This window comes from Branchiostoma lanceolatum, chromosome 3, assembly GCF_035083965.1.
Source record: "Branchiostoma lanceolatum isolate klBraLanc5 chromosome 3, klBraLanc5.hap2, whole genome shotgun sequence".
NCBI classification, from domain to species: Eukaryota; Metazoa; Chordata; class Leptocardii; order Amphioxiformes; family Branchiostomatidae; genus Branchiostoma; species Branchiostoma lanceolatum.
This window is the reverse complement of record NC_089724.1, coordinates 11,764,674-11,782,895: the sequence shown is the minus strand read 5'-3', so window position 1 is coordinate 11,782,895 and position 18,222 is coordinate 11,764,674. Positions and strand designations below refer to the sequence as shown.

The window sequence follows — 18,222 nt, the reverse complement described above, 5'->3', positions numbered from 1 at the left end:
CTATATGTCCTCCTTAGTTCTGAACTGTTATGCTTTTAGAGAAATAGATAGAAATATATGTGGAATTAATCAAATGTACAAATAAACCACTTATATATATTATGTACCATCCTTCAACTTTATTTCATTCCCTACATTCATCTTGCAATGCCACAATGCTGGGAGAAATTGAATACTGTTAACTCTTGAGACCTTCGCGGATTTTTCATACATTTTCCTCGTGACCTCATCTACGACGTAGTCATGATACTGCAAATATATCTTCCTTGTATGACTACTGTTAGTACTGTACTACAGAATTATCTCAACAACAAATTTCAAACGCCGCGAGAACCTGCCTCCTTTTTCCTCCTACAGCGAAATACAGCAAAAGTAAACAAATTTACAGACTAAATTACATATCACAAAACATATTTCCACAAGTACATTTGTACTTCTGTGATATATGTATACTAGTAGTTCAAATGTATGCATTCCTATACCTCCAGATGAAAGATCAGGCTGTGAGAATCAGCCCACAATAGTTTCGTTGCCCGACCAGGTTTGACTGTAGAAAAAACAGGTGCAAGTGCTGAGAGAGCACAATGTCTCATAAGATAATTCAGTACCCAGGATATGTAGGAGTTGAATAAAAACTAGTTTAGTAGTTCTGCGCCAGTGATGCCATTTGTGAGCAAATTTGCAGTCTTACCTCAGTCTCTCTAGTGTACCTTGCACCTACCAAGGGCCATATAACCTACTAGCACTGATCTAGATACACTAGAATGATCAGGGATCAAAGGTCGCTTCTGTTTTTATGACCTACATTGATTCCCTCACCTATGCTACTAGAGTAACACTAACAGTTTTACTAACAGTTTACTTTAATATGTGTGCAGCCAAACATTTTCACACACAAGTACCACATAAGCTGCAAAGTCTTAAAAAAAGACATGCCATTAGACAACTTGGGAAGATTAACTGCGGCAACAGAAAACCAGTTTTCAAACCAAGGACCTCCTGTCAAAACAAGTGTACTGTTGAAGTTGTAACGTTAGTGAAGTCAAGGAGACAATTAGTACTACACTGAGTCATAGAAAAGAAAAACGGAGTCACTACTGCCTACGTTTTAACGTCAACATTTATGTGTTTTGTGAAGAGTGTATGAGGAGGTGTGTGTGCTGATCCGGACACATTTGAATACACCTTACATTAGTTACAACTGTATTTCTTCTAGGGATACAGTTACTGAGTTACACCAAGGAGGTTAAATACACTGACCATCCAGGGCGGGGGAGATGGAAAATCTGATAATCACTTGATCAGTCCAAGAAAATCATGTATCAAGAGATTTAGTCAGATTTAGATCATTTAGTCGATATGTAACAGATGAGTCTGGTTCAAGCCCCACTTTAATACCTAGACCAGTAGCCGTGGCGACTAACGAAGGGTTGTTTTTGCTTGATATTATTATATCATTATATGTAATATCAAGCATAGTACATAACAGGGGACGCCCTAACATCGCACGCGCCCTAACAGCGCACAGATTTTTTACTGACCTTATTTTGCATAAGTACACTGTGTTTGTGACCACTGACTATGCTGATAAGGAAGGTAAATAAATGAAGTTCATGCACATAGCTGTCATTTGCATTAAAAACATATTTGTACATATTAATTTCTTGTTTTGTCGAAAAATAGTATTTTGACAATTATGCTGGTAGTGCTGAGTAATCTGAGTAGAGGGTCACTGCGTAGCTAGACGTCCCAGCGCCTAAATATACGACCTGCTGTGCCAAGCTGATACAAAACTATCATTCACGTAACAAATATAACTTCATAAAACACTAAAAATTTGGGTCTTTAGTTGAGTAGAAAACCGACCAAAGAAAAACAACGTAAACATCGGTGTCGTCTGGCGACATTGTTTTCCCGCCTTTTTTCCTTGCCGTGATGGTGGCAGGGCGATTTAACGCACAGCGAGGTTCAGAGATTTGTTACCCTCTAACATGTGATTGGTACCGTCTATGAAAAGGAAACTGAATACGGAGATGGCAAAGACATTAGGCAATAAGTAGACGGAGTATTGTTGATGTAAGCGGTGTTGTTTTTTCATAATTATTTTGTCAGTCGGGCCGCATGCAAGACGTACGTCGGGCCATGCACACAGTGCGTAGTAGCCTATTTCCCGTGAAAACATGAGCTGGGATGCGCTAGATATAGCCCTTCTCACATGATGTGAGAAGTGCACACAGTCAAAATTTTCCGGTCAAAAGAAAGCTAGAATATAGTAGACTGCAAGCCTCATTTACATTTTCTTAACTCCATCACCAACTTCCGAAGAGAGCAATATTATAAAAGCGTGCCAAGTTAGACACACTATCAAGCGTAGCACTAAATCAGAACGTACATTCGCGAAAACGTCTCACAGCGTTTTCCGCTTGTAACTCGGAGCGTGAAGGGCTCAGGAACAGTCTGAATACATTTCCTATCCAAGTATGTTCTTTAGATGAATGTGTTCAAAATTCATTCACCAAAATTTGACCACTCTCTGGCAACCAGCGATGGAGCGCTGTGAGTTCGAGCGCGTAAAAAACGTGCGATGTTAGGGCATCCCCCGTTATATATGTTTGTTGTTGTTGTTGTTGTCCTTGTTTAACGTCTATTATATCGCTAGACGTGGTCTCTTGGTGCTGTGTCACGCTTGGTTCAGCGAGGCCAATGTCTCTCTTGGTATTTAACTCTTGGTGGCTTAGTTTTTCTAATATCAAGCAAAAACACCCTTCGTTAGTCGCCACGGCTACTAGACCAGTCTACCTAGCCCGGACCTTTTATTAGTTTTAGCCTTGTGGTAAAGGTCCGGACCAGTCAGACTGGTCAGTAATTAAATATCAAAGTGTTATACAGACCGAAGACTTGGCGCACCAATATGGTCACCTGGTACGTGGAAAATGGTGGACATGGTGGAAAATGTACAGAGGAGAGCCACTAAGAGGGTACCAGGCCTGCGAGATTTAACCTACGAGGAAAGACTGCGAACATTGAAACTACCAACTCTGCTCTACAGAAGGCTACGGGGGGACTTAATTAACACCTTTAAATATGCACATGGGCTGTTTGACACCGCCCCATGCATGCCTGAGTTACAATCTGAGGCCAGAACAAGAGGCCATAGCTTACGGCTAACAAGAACCTTTACAAAAACAAACAGGAGGTTGCTGTTCTTCAAACACAGGGTGGTCCCCTGGTGGAATGGTCTCCCAGAAGAAGTAATCAACGCTCCCTCAGTTAATGCCTTCAAAGCCAGATTCGACAGGTACATGGAAGTTCACCCGGTTAAGTACAACCATAGAGCTTTGGAACATCCACACAAACCCACCATGACAGTTGAGTGAAAAGGAATTCAACAATGAAGAGCGGTCTAAACTGGAACAGTCCTACCTGACCGAAAATTCTACTCTACTCTACTCTACTCTACTCTACAGATATTTATATGGTCAGCACAAATGGATAGTGATCGTGCAACAGAAACGAGAATACTTGCTGCCCTAAATGGACAACACATGAGGACGACTAGACCATGAGACATACCTTAAATTTGTGTTCCCATCTTACCTTTTCGTTAAGACATAAACTTAAAGACGGCAACAAAACCTTTTGCTCAGCAGGTCAGAACGTGACGTTTTAGGTCAGCTCCAAATGTGAGGTCATCTTATGAGGGCTCGACCACTAATAAGAAAGGGTCCCTTCCAGATAATAAAATGTATTTTAGATACAGTAAACGTTGTCTCTCGTACAATAATAGGGTACCAAAAGTATAGATATTTCATAAATACTATTATCTTTCAAACTCCTTTCTAAAGCAAAACAAAAACCTGCATCGGAAGAGAGTATTTCTACCCCTACTCCTGATTGGTTTGCTCCTGCTGTAAAATATTATTGTAACGGTGACATCTAGCGGTACGGTTGACGCTCGCACCTACTGTTGCTCGCACCCAGCGCCGCGAAGAAGCCAGAGGTTTAAAATTATGTCACGTCAAGCGCAACAGAATAAACTTTCTGGAATTAACAGCTGTCATTTTCGTTATATTTTTTTGCTGTTCAGGCCCTCCGCACGCCATTACGGTCCACTGAGCTCCTATATGGCTATACTCAGCCTGGTATCTCTTCCGAACATGACTACACTGTGAGTGTGACGGGTGACGACTAGTCTCTATTAAAGCAGACCTACGGGTTGCAAATACCGTATCCAACTGGCAGAAGGAGTTTATAGTTGTTGCTATAAAAACTCCTTCTGTCAGTTGGATACGGTCTTTGCAACCCGTAGGTCTGCTTGGAGACTGTACAAAGGCCTATAGTTATAGATTATACACATGTATAAACAAGAACAAGAGGGCGGGCCGCGAGACAATGGGATCGGTCAACGGGGCTCCACCCTCATTAAATCAGGACCCCTATCGATCCACGTTGGCTCTTTAGCGGGGCTCTAAATTGCTGCATCTTTTCTGTGCATTACACTAGTTATGATATTGATAATTGGATATCATATTTTAAAACTTAGTGTGGTTTGGGAGGAAAAGTAAATCTAGAAACAGTTTTTGTTTGTTTGCCTCTTCATTTCAAAGTTTATTCATTGGTTCAGCATTTATTATTACATGGTTTGGGTTGCCTCTTCATTCTCTCATATCCGCCGCCGCGAGAAAGGTGTATCAGGACGATGTGGAGGAGCGTGCAGCGCGCGGTAGGTCAGCATTTATACAGCACAGTACGGTATTACACAATCGGCGCGCAAAGAGAGGACATTATAAAAACAGTTTAAGTTATGCAAAGGTATGGTGTATAGACAGAAAAGATAAATGATCATGACTCATGATTATGATTCCCGTCCGTTTTCCTAAACTATGATCAGATCCTAAAGTTATTAGTTTACGTACGGATACCATACGGATATTCTAATGCCAAGTATCCTAATATGTCAATAGTGTCACTTGGAGTGACATAAAAAGATCATGAAAACTTCCGAAAGCTTAAGACGCACATAGCAGCGTTTATTTCGAGTTGTCCCGGGATTTAAAAACTGCTCGTTATTAGTCTCACTATATCCAGTAGCCTGGCAGCAAGCTTATATCAACTATGAAAAAAGATATGACAGAAGAATATACACAGGGATATTCTAAATAACATTATTGATTTTGGGGGCTTTTATCTTTGTTTCCATGTTGCGAGGTCAACGGGGATATACGAGCTCGAGAGCCTCGCTAAAGATAGTACATATTTAAACTGCCGATCACCTGGCAATATTCACATCAGTAGGTCGATATTGTTCCCGTCTAAACACGGCTTTTATACCTGTAGACAAACATGGTTGCTGCAGCATTCAGGATAAACCGTGTCCGGAGGAAGGGGATAATACCTATCCCCATCTCCTTGTGACCGTATGACAGCATGGTGGATAGTACCGACGCCAGTAGAATGGAAACTGTACGTGCTGAAAGTAAAAAAAAGGACATACCTTTGAAGCTGCTTGTCAGAAATAAGTCATAGATATTCCAGCCATTGTTTAGTCCCGGCAATCAAATGTAATTTCGCCCTGGCAATATATACAACCTGTGTTTGTTCCTGGAAAGAAGTACTTCGAAATGTGCCACGAAAGCTGCGCTGCGCCATCGCCACGTAATCATTGGAACAGCTCTACACGCCTTGATGTGACCAGCAGCGACTTGTAAGTAGCGTGGACAACTTCTGTGGTATCTTTATTCAAAGAAAAGTTCTTAAAGTTTTGTTGAAGTATACGGTTAACAGTGAACCGTCAATGTACAAATATCGACAAGAGCTAGTAAGGCGGCGTACAGAAATGTAAAAGATAAGTTTGTAGAAATGCAAGGGTTGGTGGTGAGCATGATGCAGATCTCCGCCACAAGATATAGTATTAATTGGAAAAAAGTTGCGTCAAACTGATGTAATTACTGAAGAAGACGTTTTCATGATAAGATGCATTATCTCTTATGATGTGAAAGACCACAAGAAGAGTTTTGATACGTAGAGAACCAGTTGTCTTGATAAAAGTGAATTCGTTATCATGACAAGTATCTGACGAACTTTTCACGTATAACCCCCAGGACAGAAGAAGATGTTGAGGTTCATTTGTCTTCTTATCCTGGCTGCCACGGCGAGCGGCCAAGGGACAGGTAACGTCATGTTTTTTCTCGACTTTTCTCCACTAAAGACAACATCCGTTCATTTCCAAAGGACATAACCTCCGTTCTGTGAAAAATTGTCAGTTCTAGGAGAAAAGAAAGTTTTTAACACCAAAGTTGGTACATAATGAATTTCGGAAACATCTTGTACATGTATTTTGTTTGCACGAGTCAACTCATATCTACACAGCTACTGCTACACTACGCAGCAAATTCAAATGCCATATACTTTACACTTCCCCTCCCAGCTCTGCAGTGCGATGGTCATTCTGACGGTGTGTTCGCTGACCTGGAGGACTGCACGGTGTACCACCTGTGTCACGGCGGGCGGGACTACCAGATCCGCTGTCCGGACGGCTACTTCTGGAACGACGATGTCCACTCCTGCAGACTGGCGGACATCGCGCATTGCTGCTCCGGTAGGCGACAACGCGTCGCAGGCGTGCACTGCGTTTCTTGCAAACACTTAGCTTCCTCAAACACCCTCTCACGTTTTCTTTTTTTTTCCATGTCGCACATGACAAAAAGAATATGGAACTACTGGTACCAATCTGCCTGATTTGGTAATAAACATAATCTATCCACACAGACGTGAATTAGGCTACAACAAACCGAAGAGGGACATGTCATCTAGGAATTATGGTAATGGCAACCCGTACATAACCACTAAACTGGATACCTAATAAACTATCAACATTCTATGTTGTTGTTGCCCCTTCAGTCTTTCTTGTATGCTTTATCCTCCGGCCCGTTTAAATTGGTCCAGGTCAGGGCGTGTGCGAGGCGACGTCGTACGCGGAAGACGTGACGAGGCTGGCGGGCCGGGTGCAGACTCTGGAGGCGGACTCATCGGACGTGCAGGGACAGGTCAACAGTCTGTCCACCGAGAACACCGCTCTCCGGACACAGCTGACGTCACTTCAGGGCGAGACCGACAATCTGACCGTTGAGAACGTCGCACTCCGGACAGAGCTGACGTCACTACAGATAGTAGCGGCGGACCTACAAGATCAGCTGAAGAATATTACAGGTAACGGATCGGGCGCGTATTGCTAAAGATTGTGCACACGCTGCTTCAATTACCTATACAACCAGAATAGTTAAAGGGCATTAAGTTTAACCCCATTCATGACATCACGAACATGTCCAACCATATACCACACGTAAAATAGATGAAACCAAAGGACAGAATCTGGAACAATGCCAAAACAGAAATCATATTCAATGAAAAATTTCATTGCCGCAAGGAAATTTATCAAGGCAGTTAAAAACTTGATAAAAACTGAAAGATTCACACAATAGACAAGACTACATAGCATTTAACACTAGTACCAGATGATTATTCTGCCACTATCCTGCTGATATTTTCGAGAATTGTCAGGATACTGGAGACACATTTTTACAAAGAAAAATATCTGTGAATTAAGACTCCGAGGAACATTCTGGCATTTCATTGGGACTTCAGGAATTCCTGGCATTTCCATTGGGACTGGAGTTCTCGAATTCCTGTGGGACTCCTATGGGACTCGAATTCCTGGCATTGTGTGTGAGTGTGTGTGTGTGTGTGTGTGTATTTAATTGTCCAACAGAACAGTTAATCATCAGCCCTTTTCGTTAGCAATCCCGTATGAACAGCACCACCTATCAGTGCCCTGAACAGGGAACAGTTGCTGTAAAAATCGAAACACCAACAACCGTCGGCATGGCAATGTATTTTTATCATTGCCAATCTTGTTTGGTTTTAATGTGTGGCTGCTGGGCTTCACCAGAAACTAAAGAGCCATATGATGATGTTGCAGTCCACATTTCTGTTATCTGTCCGGCTATCTTCTTCCATAATGTTGCCATATCAGTGATTATTCTCTTTTGCATGTTTTTTTCTTCATATATCCCGAAAATCAGTAAGGGTGTCTGGGGTCGCCCCACTGTATTGTTTTGCTTAAGTGCCCCCGGCTTGACAAACAAATACGCAGTACTATAGGACCATCTGACAGTTTTGAGATGAGCCACTACACGACGATGTTTTGAATGTTCTCAGTGCCGGTCGTTCCTCGGACCACCATCAGTGTCAAAGTTGTCTCTGCTGGCTTTGATGACCCTGGATACCTGGGCGGAAGGGGTGAGGTCTGGGTGGATGGAGTGCAACATGCCATGAACGGTATTTGTTTCCAATAAAATAATACAATGGAATACCCCAGGAAATGTTAAGATGTCTTAAGAACAAGAATGGCTGATTTTCTACATCATGACGTCACGTCACCGTAACTTATTACCTTCGCGACGAAATTTCGTCGAGAAGGTTATTTTTTGATGCATGTCTGTGTGTCTGTTAGTGAACAGGATAAGTCGAGAACGCCTGGATGGTTTGTTGTCGTATTTGGTGTGTCCGTGTGTATGTGGGAAATCTCAAGATGATTAGATTTTGGGCGAAGTACTTTGCATAATTAACGAGAAAAGTGTAAAAATGTGTTAAATTGTATGCTCATACTATGCGTTCTGGTTGCGACGTGTGGACTGTGTTGTTTCAAGGGATATTGATACGGGTAGAGGGGTGCTAAGTTGGTCATGAGGGGTCATAAGGGGTCATGAGGCAGGCAGGAAACGTCAGTTACTGCCAGGGACAAATTGGCTGTCAGCCAGCTGTATTCATTGGTGTGGAATGTGGTTGAGGGAGACAAAAGTTGGATATACACGGCCTTATATGAGTAAGAACAGTCATTAATGCAGTGCCACAGCATGGGAATACCGAGCATGTCTGTGTGTCTGTTAGTGAACACGATAAGTCGAGAATTCTTGGAAGGATTGTCTTGGTATTTGGTATGTTGGCAGGTCTCGATGAAACCTGAAAATGATTAGATTTTGGGCCCCCTAGCGGCTTGTTACGGTACTGCAGCGGAACTTCCTGTTATGATATCTCGTGTTGTGGACATGCTATGGAACTGATTTTTGAGTGGTAGATAGCTCGTTGGGCAGAGAGTAAGTGGTATAGGTTTGGGCCCCCTAGCAACTTTTTTGGAACTGCAGGGGCAGGTTTTGCTTCAGACTTTGAAAGGGAATAACTCAAGAAGGGCTTGATGGAAGGTCATGATTTTTTGCAAGTACATAGCTTGAGCGATGATGTACATGATTGGATACTTACTATGCAAATCAGCAACTAATTTGCTTAATTAATGAGGAAAGTTTATACATCCATCAATTTCCATGATAGGACTCGCAAACATGTGACATATGTAACTGAGGAAGAGAGAAATATTAATAGATATCAGCTATGCAAATGAGAACCTCATTTACATAATTAATGAGAAAATACTATAACTCGAGATGGGCTTGATGGATGGTCATGATTTTTGGTATGTAGATAGCTTACGTGATGCTTTGTATGATTGGATGATAATTATGCAAATCAGATTATAATTAATGAGGCAATTTTAAAAACCTGCTGTGTTCCATGATATGACTATTCAAATATGTGACATTTGTAACTGAGGAAGAGAGGAATGTCAAAAGATAGAAATTATGCAAATGTAGGCCTAATTTGCATAATTAATGAGAAACTACTATCATTCCATACTAGTAAATAACGGCAATTTCATACTTGTGGCATTTAGAAGTTGTGTGAATGTGAACACCATTGAATCAAATTATGCTAATAAGGAGCTTATTTGCATTATTGATGAAAAATGTTAGCATAACCTTCTTTGTTAAGCTCATAATCATAACAAGGAGGTTTGGACAACTTATGTTATTTGGGTGAGGAGGATCAACTGGTATGATTTTTGATTGATGAAAAACACTCCTAATACGTCAGTCATAAAGGTCAAAATCATTTGGCGAAGGTATGAGGTCGTAGAACTCTTGTTCTGTGTACTTCTATGCGCTTTATCTTTGCAATATGACGAAACATTGGTGCCAGCTCTGTTTTACATAAATGAACCAGCAAGGAGTCAGCAAGGCCTGCCTATGTGAGATTGTATTCACTTGTTGCTGTAGACCTGCTGTATTTCTATTTTTCCAGGCCGTGGCTATAACTTGGTGATCGTCAACGAAAGGACGGGGCAGATGGAGGATTCTGTGCGGTTTGACACTCACGGCGACCCGGCAGCCGGAGTGTCGCTGCGAGACTTCATCCGCGGGGTTCCAGTTGTACGTAAGACCTTGTCAATTTATCGGCATTCTTTGGAGAAAATTTCACAACTTAATTCATAATTTATAGCAGTTTCTAATCATTTTGCCGCGAACAGTGAACGCCAAGATGGAATTGGCATTAACATAGAAGCTCATCTGTGTTGGTAGGTAACATGGATGAAGTTTTAAAGTTGGTCGCTCCAACACAAATTGGGTCCGAAGAGTGCCTTGAGGGACTCTATATGTTGACATGTGTGTGTTTGACAGGGACGTATTGTGTTGATCGCCGTGCATGACGAGGGGAGTACGTACGCCGGTGACGCCATGGCAGAACTCAACTCCCTGGGTTCCTTCTCACCAGATATCGGTCTGTAACACATATCACTGCATAGTCTGTAACACCTAGCAAGTAGTTTTCGTCTTGCACACTTAAGAGTAAAATGCAAGATACTATTAAATTACAAGGCCTTGTTTGTCGTTCGTGTACATGTGCTACTACTAGGGCTACATTTTGAGATGGCACTATCCAAGATATCCTATGATGGCTGGGCATTTATTAGAGTAACAACCATTTTTCTTTTTAATTGATGTTGAACCTGCTAGCAAGTCATGAACATACAATTAAGGGCCTAATTTGCATAATCAATACGAAAATGCCACAAATCCATAGCGGTGAATGATGAGAATTTCATACTTGCAACATGTGTAAGTTAAAGGTGTACATCCCCATGCATTGCATGAAATTGACAAAAGCTCGTAACATTTCATGGTGGTTAGAGATTGCTGGACTCTAGTTTGTTTGTGTACTTATTGTTTATGTTTGTTTTCTTCAGCCCACCGTACTTCCTGGGCCATGATCAGTAAGAAGGGCAGTAAAACGTCCTGGTTTGTGGAGGACGAGCGAGACCGCTACGCCGGGCCGACTGTCATCGAGGCAGAGATTCCACTGTCTACCTGAGAATGTGGCCCAATACAGGAGGGAACCTGTTTCCCCATAGAAATTGGAGTCAACTTGGCTAAAAAGGCATCTTGGATCAATAAAACTAACTACCAGTACCATATTAATTGTCAAATACATGTAGAAATTAATCAGCAGAAAAAATCTCCCATATTTCCTGCCATGACTTCCTTGTTTTATTGTTATGTAGCACACATGGACATCAAGATTGTGTTGAATGCAGACATGTAGACTGGACTGAAAATGTCCTCCTGCCACTTAAATATACATAAAAAATATAAGCACCAATGAGCATAGAGGACTAGGTCTTGGACTATGAAGTAACTCTTGAACCCTCAGATGTAGAACAAAGTGGCTGGTTGGTTTTCACTTCCCTGTTCTCTGTGCATTCCTGGCCACACGGCCTGATTAGTCTCAACACAGATTGTCAGCAAGTTGAACATTTTGGTTTTAAGGTCAGTTTAACTTCTAGAGGCGAACAGATAACAGCTCATGTGTCCAAAGCTGTACTTCTCTCAAAATGACGTTTTTGAAGTGAGAGTCACTTGATGGTCCTAGACCAGTTCCTTTAATGTATTTTTGGCTTCACCAGGATTAAAGGTACCCTGTGTAACATTTGGTGCACTATGTACTGCAAGGCTGAACAAGGTTTGGAGTTGCTAGGTTAAAATTTAAAAAATCAAACGTATATCCGATGCTGAATGAGAAGCTCAATTACATCTTACTTACCCCACTTTAAATTGACTAATGTCATAACAGTACAACTCGTGGAACCCTAACAGTAACAGTGTCATTTTACTGACAAATACTTTCTCTACAGGGGCAAAAGTCAGCATTGTAGAAAGCACATGTTCACCTTCTAGTTCTACACCAAACAATGTTACACAGTGAACCTTTCATCATAAAAAGAAAGTTTTCCCCATAGGGTAAATAATAGCAAAAATTGTCCATTTCTACACATACATATATATATTCATATATTGATAACAAACTAATACATAGATTTACCATCAGCAACATCATCATTTCCTGCTGCACATCTAGGGTCATGACCTACATGTAACACCTGGGGTCATGACCTAACACCTAGGGTCATGGTATAACATCTGGGGCCATGACCCCACACCTGGGGTCACAACCTAACACCTGGGGTCATGACCTCACTCAACCCTGCTGAGACAAGTCTGGCCCAAAGCCCTACCAGCTCCACCCACATGTCATTTGATGCAAATCATGTCATTTGCAGCAAAAATCTTAACAAGCATGTCAACACAAGGCTTGTCTGTATGAAACTAAGAAGGGTAGTTTTGCACTGTAGCATCAAAACACAGCAGAGTGTCCAGTCTGGTGCTGTTCTCCAAACTTACCTGGGACTGTTTGTTGTTTGTATGGTTATGTAGAGACCAATACCCATGCGACAGTCCGTTTAGTCCATACATGTACCTCCAACTCTTGTGCAGTTTGCTGAGATGTACCATTTCATAGATGCGGAACTTTTCATGCTCTATGTTAAACTTTTCACCTTACTTATGTGGACTCTCTCAGTCACAAACATATACACTTTGTACTGCAAAGAAAAATAGTCTATCTTACTCCTCTGTTCACCTGACAGAAGGTTCTATGATGTGTCTCTGGATTGACACTTTTTCCTGTCACAAGCCATAGAGAGAAGCCCTGGGAAATAGCTTTGCTGCAGCTCCATCCAGCATTCCTAGGTGGCACTAGCCTTCATGACCATGCGATAGAGCGTTGCTAGTATTTTTAAGTGACAAGACTGTTGTCGTTTTGTGGAGCAGCAATGCTGCAGAGATCTGTGCAATGGGCATGCCTACAGTCTGGTCACTACAGACTTGAACTTTTATACTTTGTTAGTTGCCAGGTCATATTCCTAATACACACATAGCTCTGATGAATATTGCAACTAGAGCAGTAGCATGTCCCTTCCCCTACTTAAAATCCACTGCCACCCTTCCACCCCTCCTAATCCAACATGGTTCTGTCTGCCAGAAGCGTTTCCACACCACCACAGGAGGCACAAGTGTACATGGAGAAGCAGCAGTCGGCCTGGTACATTATGCCCCCCTCCCCCTTCTCCAGAACTCCTCATGACGACTCCTTTGCATCTTGCTTTTCTGAGTCTTGAACATCGTCCTTTTCTGAGGGGAAAATGTGCATGGCTTCTACTAGATCATCTAATACGACCGTCTCCTTAGGGTCGATCAGTCTAAACTCGTGGGTGAAGAGGATAAAATGTGCGAAGGCAGAGTTCATGTGTGCGTGGACGTCCAGGTGCACCAGCTCCCGGTAGTGGGCGTGGTAGATGTGGGCCATCACATGCAGCAGCAACCTGAAGAACTTCTTCACTGTCGCCTCAAAACCGTTGGGGAAGGTGTGGCCTGGAAAACGGCATATAAGCAGCATGTTTACAAGTCATGAAATGAGTTTGAAGGAGAGATATGCACGTGTGCATGAAATTCTCATCAGAGAACAGTTGGTATCATCTAAAAGGAAAGCATATTTTAAATGTCAGTCCTCCATTTTGCAAATTACCTGATCATTAACAGTAAAACCTTGTTTTTTTCCTTCTCTTTTTTCAACAAAAAAATCTGATTATGAAATTAAATCCAGATTCCCTGGAATGAAAATAATGTTATCTAGGATCGATTTTTCACCATAAATGTAAGTCCATCACAGCAGGCTATTTATAGCACAACCAGACCATACAATGAAGAGTGGTAAAAGGAAAATGGACGCTTTGTAGTTGAAATATAACACACTAGGATTGTATACATACCAAATTTAGTAGGGAAGACAGATTCGTCAGTGATGTGCTTGTCCATGAATGACATCACATAGTCTACATATTGTGCTGCAGAACATTTCGTCTTTTTCCCTTTTTCGTCATACCAAGTGTATTGCCTGTAGTGTGAAAAAAAGAGACACTGTTACAAAACAGACAAGGTAAATTCTTGGTAAAAGATTTGTGTTGTTTTCTTCAGCCTACCGTGAATGTCACAATCTCTGAGTTGCAGATATAATACAGACATTACTCGACTGTATCATATTCCCACAGATAATAACTGTCAAATCATAATGGGACCCGACAGGTTCTCGTGAGTCAGGTCTGGTGCACTAGCAGCAGCATGACATATGACATGACCTGGCCAATCTACTGCTTGGCTGAAGCCCAGTCATGGCGTTTCTTCAATACAAACTGCCAGTTGCAGCTGATCTATACCACTTGTATATATCATTGGCCACAACCAATCACTGAACAAGTGCATCCCTAAAGGTTCATAATGGGAATTGCAACATTTTCTATCCTTTTCCCTGATGAGGTTTATGTAGCATCTTGGCACCAAAATTGTAGTATAGGATATATAAGGAGTGGCAGGAGAGTAGAGAATAAAAGGTTTTACCCACCCACAGCAATGCACTTAAAAATCAACATCCAGTTCTGAATTTTTAAGTTAAAATGATGCGTTGATGAACTACATTACCACCTTCTCAACCCAAACCTTGAATTTTTAGTGAAGAACAAAGCCAAAACTGCCTGCACTCTACCATCCCTGTGTTGAAGTTGAACATCGAGAACCATGAAATCCATTTACTCCAGCCCACCATTATGGCTTTGGCAAAATGATTTAACGGCAACAATAACACACACAATAGGCATCACGTACAACACATACACATCAGGTGTGAGGTGTGTTAGCGCATGTTGTCAGTCCTGCCTGATCCATTTGCCTGAGGTGAAGTGCAGCTCTCATACGTAGTCGTGGCGCAGTCTTATGCTAAGTAATTGCAGAGTACCCATGGAACACAGGGAGGCCGGCAGTGTGCACGGAATAGGAGATGATGCATATGTAGGAGATGCCACCTGAGATTAGGCATCACAAGGCAAGGTAGGCATCATGTGGACAGGATGGCAGTGATGTCAGCACATCTGTGTGGTGCTGCTCTGTCGACATGTTTATGAGCTGTGAGCTCAAGTGATCTGTGCAATTTTGGATCGACATGACTGCCTGTTTGAAGGGTGTGTGATGTAAACAGTTCATGGCGAATGTTGCTACATGTATGTCATAGAGAATGGTATAGCGGCCTGTATTTGCTGGCTACTTATTGTCTTCTTTAATGTTGTGAAATGTTGCTATATGATGGGTGGGGGGCACCCAGCTATTTCCCTTCTGACCCAGAGTCTCTGAAATTTGAAAAAAAAAACTAAATATGAATATTATGTAACAATTTTAGCTTTTCAGTTCATCTTTACCCAGGTTGTTTTCTTCATTCTTCCATTTGTGTAATACATAAAAAAATCTGAAAAGTGTGTTGAAGTTTACATGTATGGACGTGTTTGTGTAAAACAGTCAAGACCTAAGTTAAACATTGATACTGACAATTGTATGCTGCTTTGACAGCATATCTTACTTTGCCAACATGTTCGCTGTACACTTGCACACACAATCAAAGAATAGAGATTTGAATTTTTAGACAGAGCAGGACATGACTGTCAGTTTGCACACAGCAGTACCTACTCATACATATGACATGAAACAACCTCTTTACTGAATAGCAAGCTGAATTCTTTTTTAGCCCGGCATTTATGGTCTGGCACGTTGTGCCACAGGTGATACCGTGTTTGATGATGCGTCATAAGTGGGCATCCAGTGGCTGAGATTCATGTCCAATTGATAGATATAACAGAAAACTGAATAGGGATAAGTGCACAAAAACATCACTGTGTGCGGTGTCCCGTGCTTGATGCCTGGATAGAAACATTTCAGCATAAAAATATCCTGCCTTAAACTATAGCTAGATATGGACGGAAGAAATGTCAGGCTTTGGGAAAAAATTAAACCTGCCAAGCAGGAGCATTAGCAATACCAGCATAATAATCAATTATCCTTTGCATTATTGGCCAGGTGAGTACTAGCAACTACATCATTCCTTACATGATCAAGACTGTTCCTAGGTGGTATGCTTATATATGCCCAAGTAACCTACATACATGTATTAGGACAACAGTTTATGCAACCCTTCTCTGCCAAGCTATGGGGTACGTATAGACTGATTACACCTTTGTGTGCATCTATGCTTTTCTGATCATCCACCATTTTCTTCTACAGGGAAAAACCATGCGGTATTGCTGTCTGGGAATGCAATGATAAAGGATATTTTTAGATCAGCTTCAGACAATCACTCCTGCTGGCGTTGGCTTAATGTGTAGGCGCGATGGTATGAAGGGCATCCATGGACAGACTGATGGAGTGTTGTACTGCACCTCACCATGAAATGGATGCATATGGGCCCTCTAGGGACAGTCTAATCCATGTGTTCTGTGAGCCTCACGGGAAAAATGGGAAGCAAGTATGTCGGGAGAAACGCACGACCGACTGTTTTATCCCCTCTGTCAGACCTTGACCCTGAGGAGTTTCAGGAGCTGGTGAAGGAAACTCTGGCCGTCCTGATCATCTTTGCGCTGGTCATCTACCTGTGCTGGAGAGCTCTCTAGGGAAAATACAAGCTGCATGGACTAAGGACCAGCTTAGCATCCAATATGCTGAACAAGATCCCTGTCACAACTACTTTGACACAATGGGAAAATATCTGTACCATATTTTACTATGTACAGGTGTTTCTATCTGTAGCAAAAAGGGATAACTCACTAACACCTTTCCACAAACAAGATCTGCTAAAGATACATGTGATACATGTGATACTCTGAACAAGTAGTATGGATAAAGACAGCAATACCTGCTCACCACCAGGGGAGGGGGGATTTTCATAATGATTCTATCAGGGCAGGTGAAAAATTGCACTATGGTGATGTCTGGAATGTGAGAAATGCCTTCTAGGGATGCCTCGCATACGAAATGAAGCTTGATATGCCTGATGTTTGAAGTATGCATTAGACAGGTCCTTGCAAATAAATGCTTCACTAATTATGATACAAGTGATAGAATGGGTTTTTCCATTTTTTCAAACAGAATTTGAGTTGATGACAACACCTAGAGGAAATATGGCAAGAGAGACAGCATGTGGTATCTGTACATTGTATGTGATGGAAATTTTGCATGTTTTGTATTGTAAGTCACTTCTGACAATGTTTGATACCCAACAAGACTTTAAGACGACACAAATTAGGAAAGGTAGTAGACCTTTCACCTGCTAGAAATAGACTGGAGTCCTACATTGTATATCATGCTGTGGGGGTTGACTATGAGTGATATGACAAGCAATATATTTTTATCAGTAATGCCTGGTAACAAGGAATGGTTAAAAAGATTCACAAAGCTAACAAACTGTACAACTGCTGGATTATCTGTTGACTCCCATCTCACATCCATGATCCAATGTAATGTTGCCACTTGAGTAAATCTGTTTGACACAACTGCTTTTGTTAAACCCTTGCCTCCTTCACTTTGCCTACAATAGCTAAGTGCACACAATCTATGAACTACATGTACATCAGTTCTTAGTCCCTTGTATGAAGGAGTATTATTGAACAATGACAGCCTGTGAAATAGGTTCAAGGCATATTACTTGACTGTGTGGATGGCTAGCCATGACCAACTCGTAACCACTTTTCTGGATGAATACCACTGTCATGCCAGTGGATTTCAGCGGTTATACAGATGCAGCATCCACTTTCAGTTATAATCATTTTTGGATAACTGTAGCTGCACAGTTTTGATGACAATTTCTTAATTTACCAGTGTCCTGGAATCAAAATGCAGCTGATATCAAAAAGATAAAACTACATGTGGATGTTGTTTTGGGAACTTTTGTTGGATATGTAGACTACCCCACATACCGTCAATTTTATCGACACAAAAGCCAAATTGAATTTTCGAGCGACACAAAAGGATACAAATTTATGCATCTACTTCATAATAACTATATCACCTCCATGGGGTACCTTTCATGCAAGTTTATTGTATTAAAACCCCCAATAAAATG

The 18,222-nt window shown here is 41.6% G+C and overlaps 2 protein-coding genes across 5 annotated transcripts in view; one reads left to right on the top strand and one right to left on the bottom strand.

The window, feature by feature from the left end:
• Positions 1 to 5,675: 5,675 nt before the first annotated feature.
• LOC136430280 (uncharacterized) lies at positions 5,676 to 11,365 on the top strand. Of its 2 annotated transcripts, XM_066420749.1 has the most exons (8): positions 5,686 to 5,704; positions 6,102 to 6,170; positions 6,428 to 6,598; positions 6,946 to 7,209; positions 8,218 to 8,337; positions 10,195 to 10,322; positions 10,572 to 10,671; positions 11,138 to 11,365. In XM_066420749.1, the coding sequence occupies exons 2-8, from the start codon at positions 6,113 to 6,115 to the stop codon at positions 11,260 to 11,262; spliced, it is 966 nt and encodes a 321-aa protein (XP_066276846.1). In that variant the 5' UTR covers positions 5,686 to 5,704; positions 6,102 to 6,112; the 3' UTR covers positions 11,263 to 11,365. The 2 variants fall into 2 exon arrangements, with proteins under 2 accessions (XP_066276847.1, XP_066276846.1); XM_066420750.1 differs by lacking the exon at positions 8,218 to 8,337 and having other exon boundaries at positions 5,676 to 5,704.
• A 50-nt stretch (positions 11,366 to 11,415) lies between these two features.
• LOC136430281 (MOB kinase activator 2-like) overlaps positions 11,416 to 18,222 on the bottom strand; it is a 28,342-nt gene continuing 21,535 nt past the window's right edge. For all 3 annotated transcript variants that reach the window (XM_066420753.1, XM_066420752.1, XM_066420751.1), the window contains exons 4-5: positions 14,057 to 14,181; positions 11,416 to 13,658 (exon numbers count right to left, since the gene is read on the bottom strand). In XM_066420753.1, coding sequence (XP_066276850.1) covers positions 13,366 to 13,658; positions 14,057 to 14,181 — 418 coding nt within the window. In that variant the 3' untranslated portion in view covers positions 11,416 to 13,365. The remainder of the gene's footprint in view (positions 13,659 to 14,056; positions 14,182 to 18,222) is intronic.

Bases quoted from the DNA above. Each gene is read 5' to 3' on its own strand.
- LOC136430280 (XM_066420749.1), top strand. From the start codon at position 6,113: ATGTTGAGGTTCATTTGTCTTCTTATCCTGGCTGCCACGGCGAGCGGC. The intron at 6,171-6,427 runs GTAACGTCATGT...TTCCCCTCCCAG, and splicing joins GGCGAGCGGCCAAGGGACAG to CTCTGCAGTGCGATGGTCAT. The intron at 10,323-10,571 runs GTACGTAAGACC...TGTGTTTGACAG, and splicing joins TCATCCGCGGGGTTCCAGTT to GGACGTATTGTGTTGATCGC.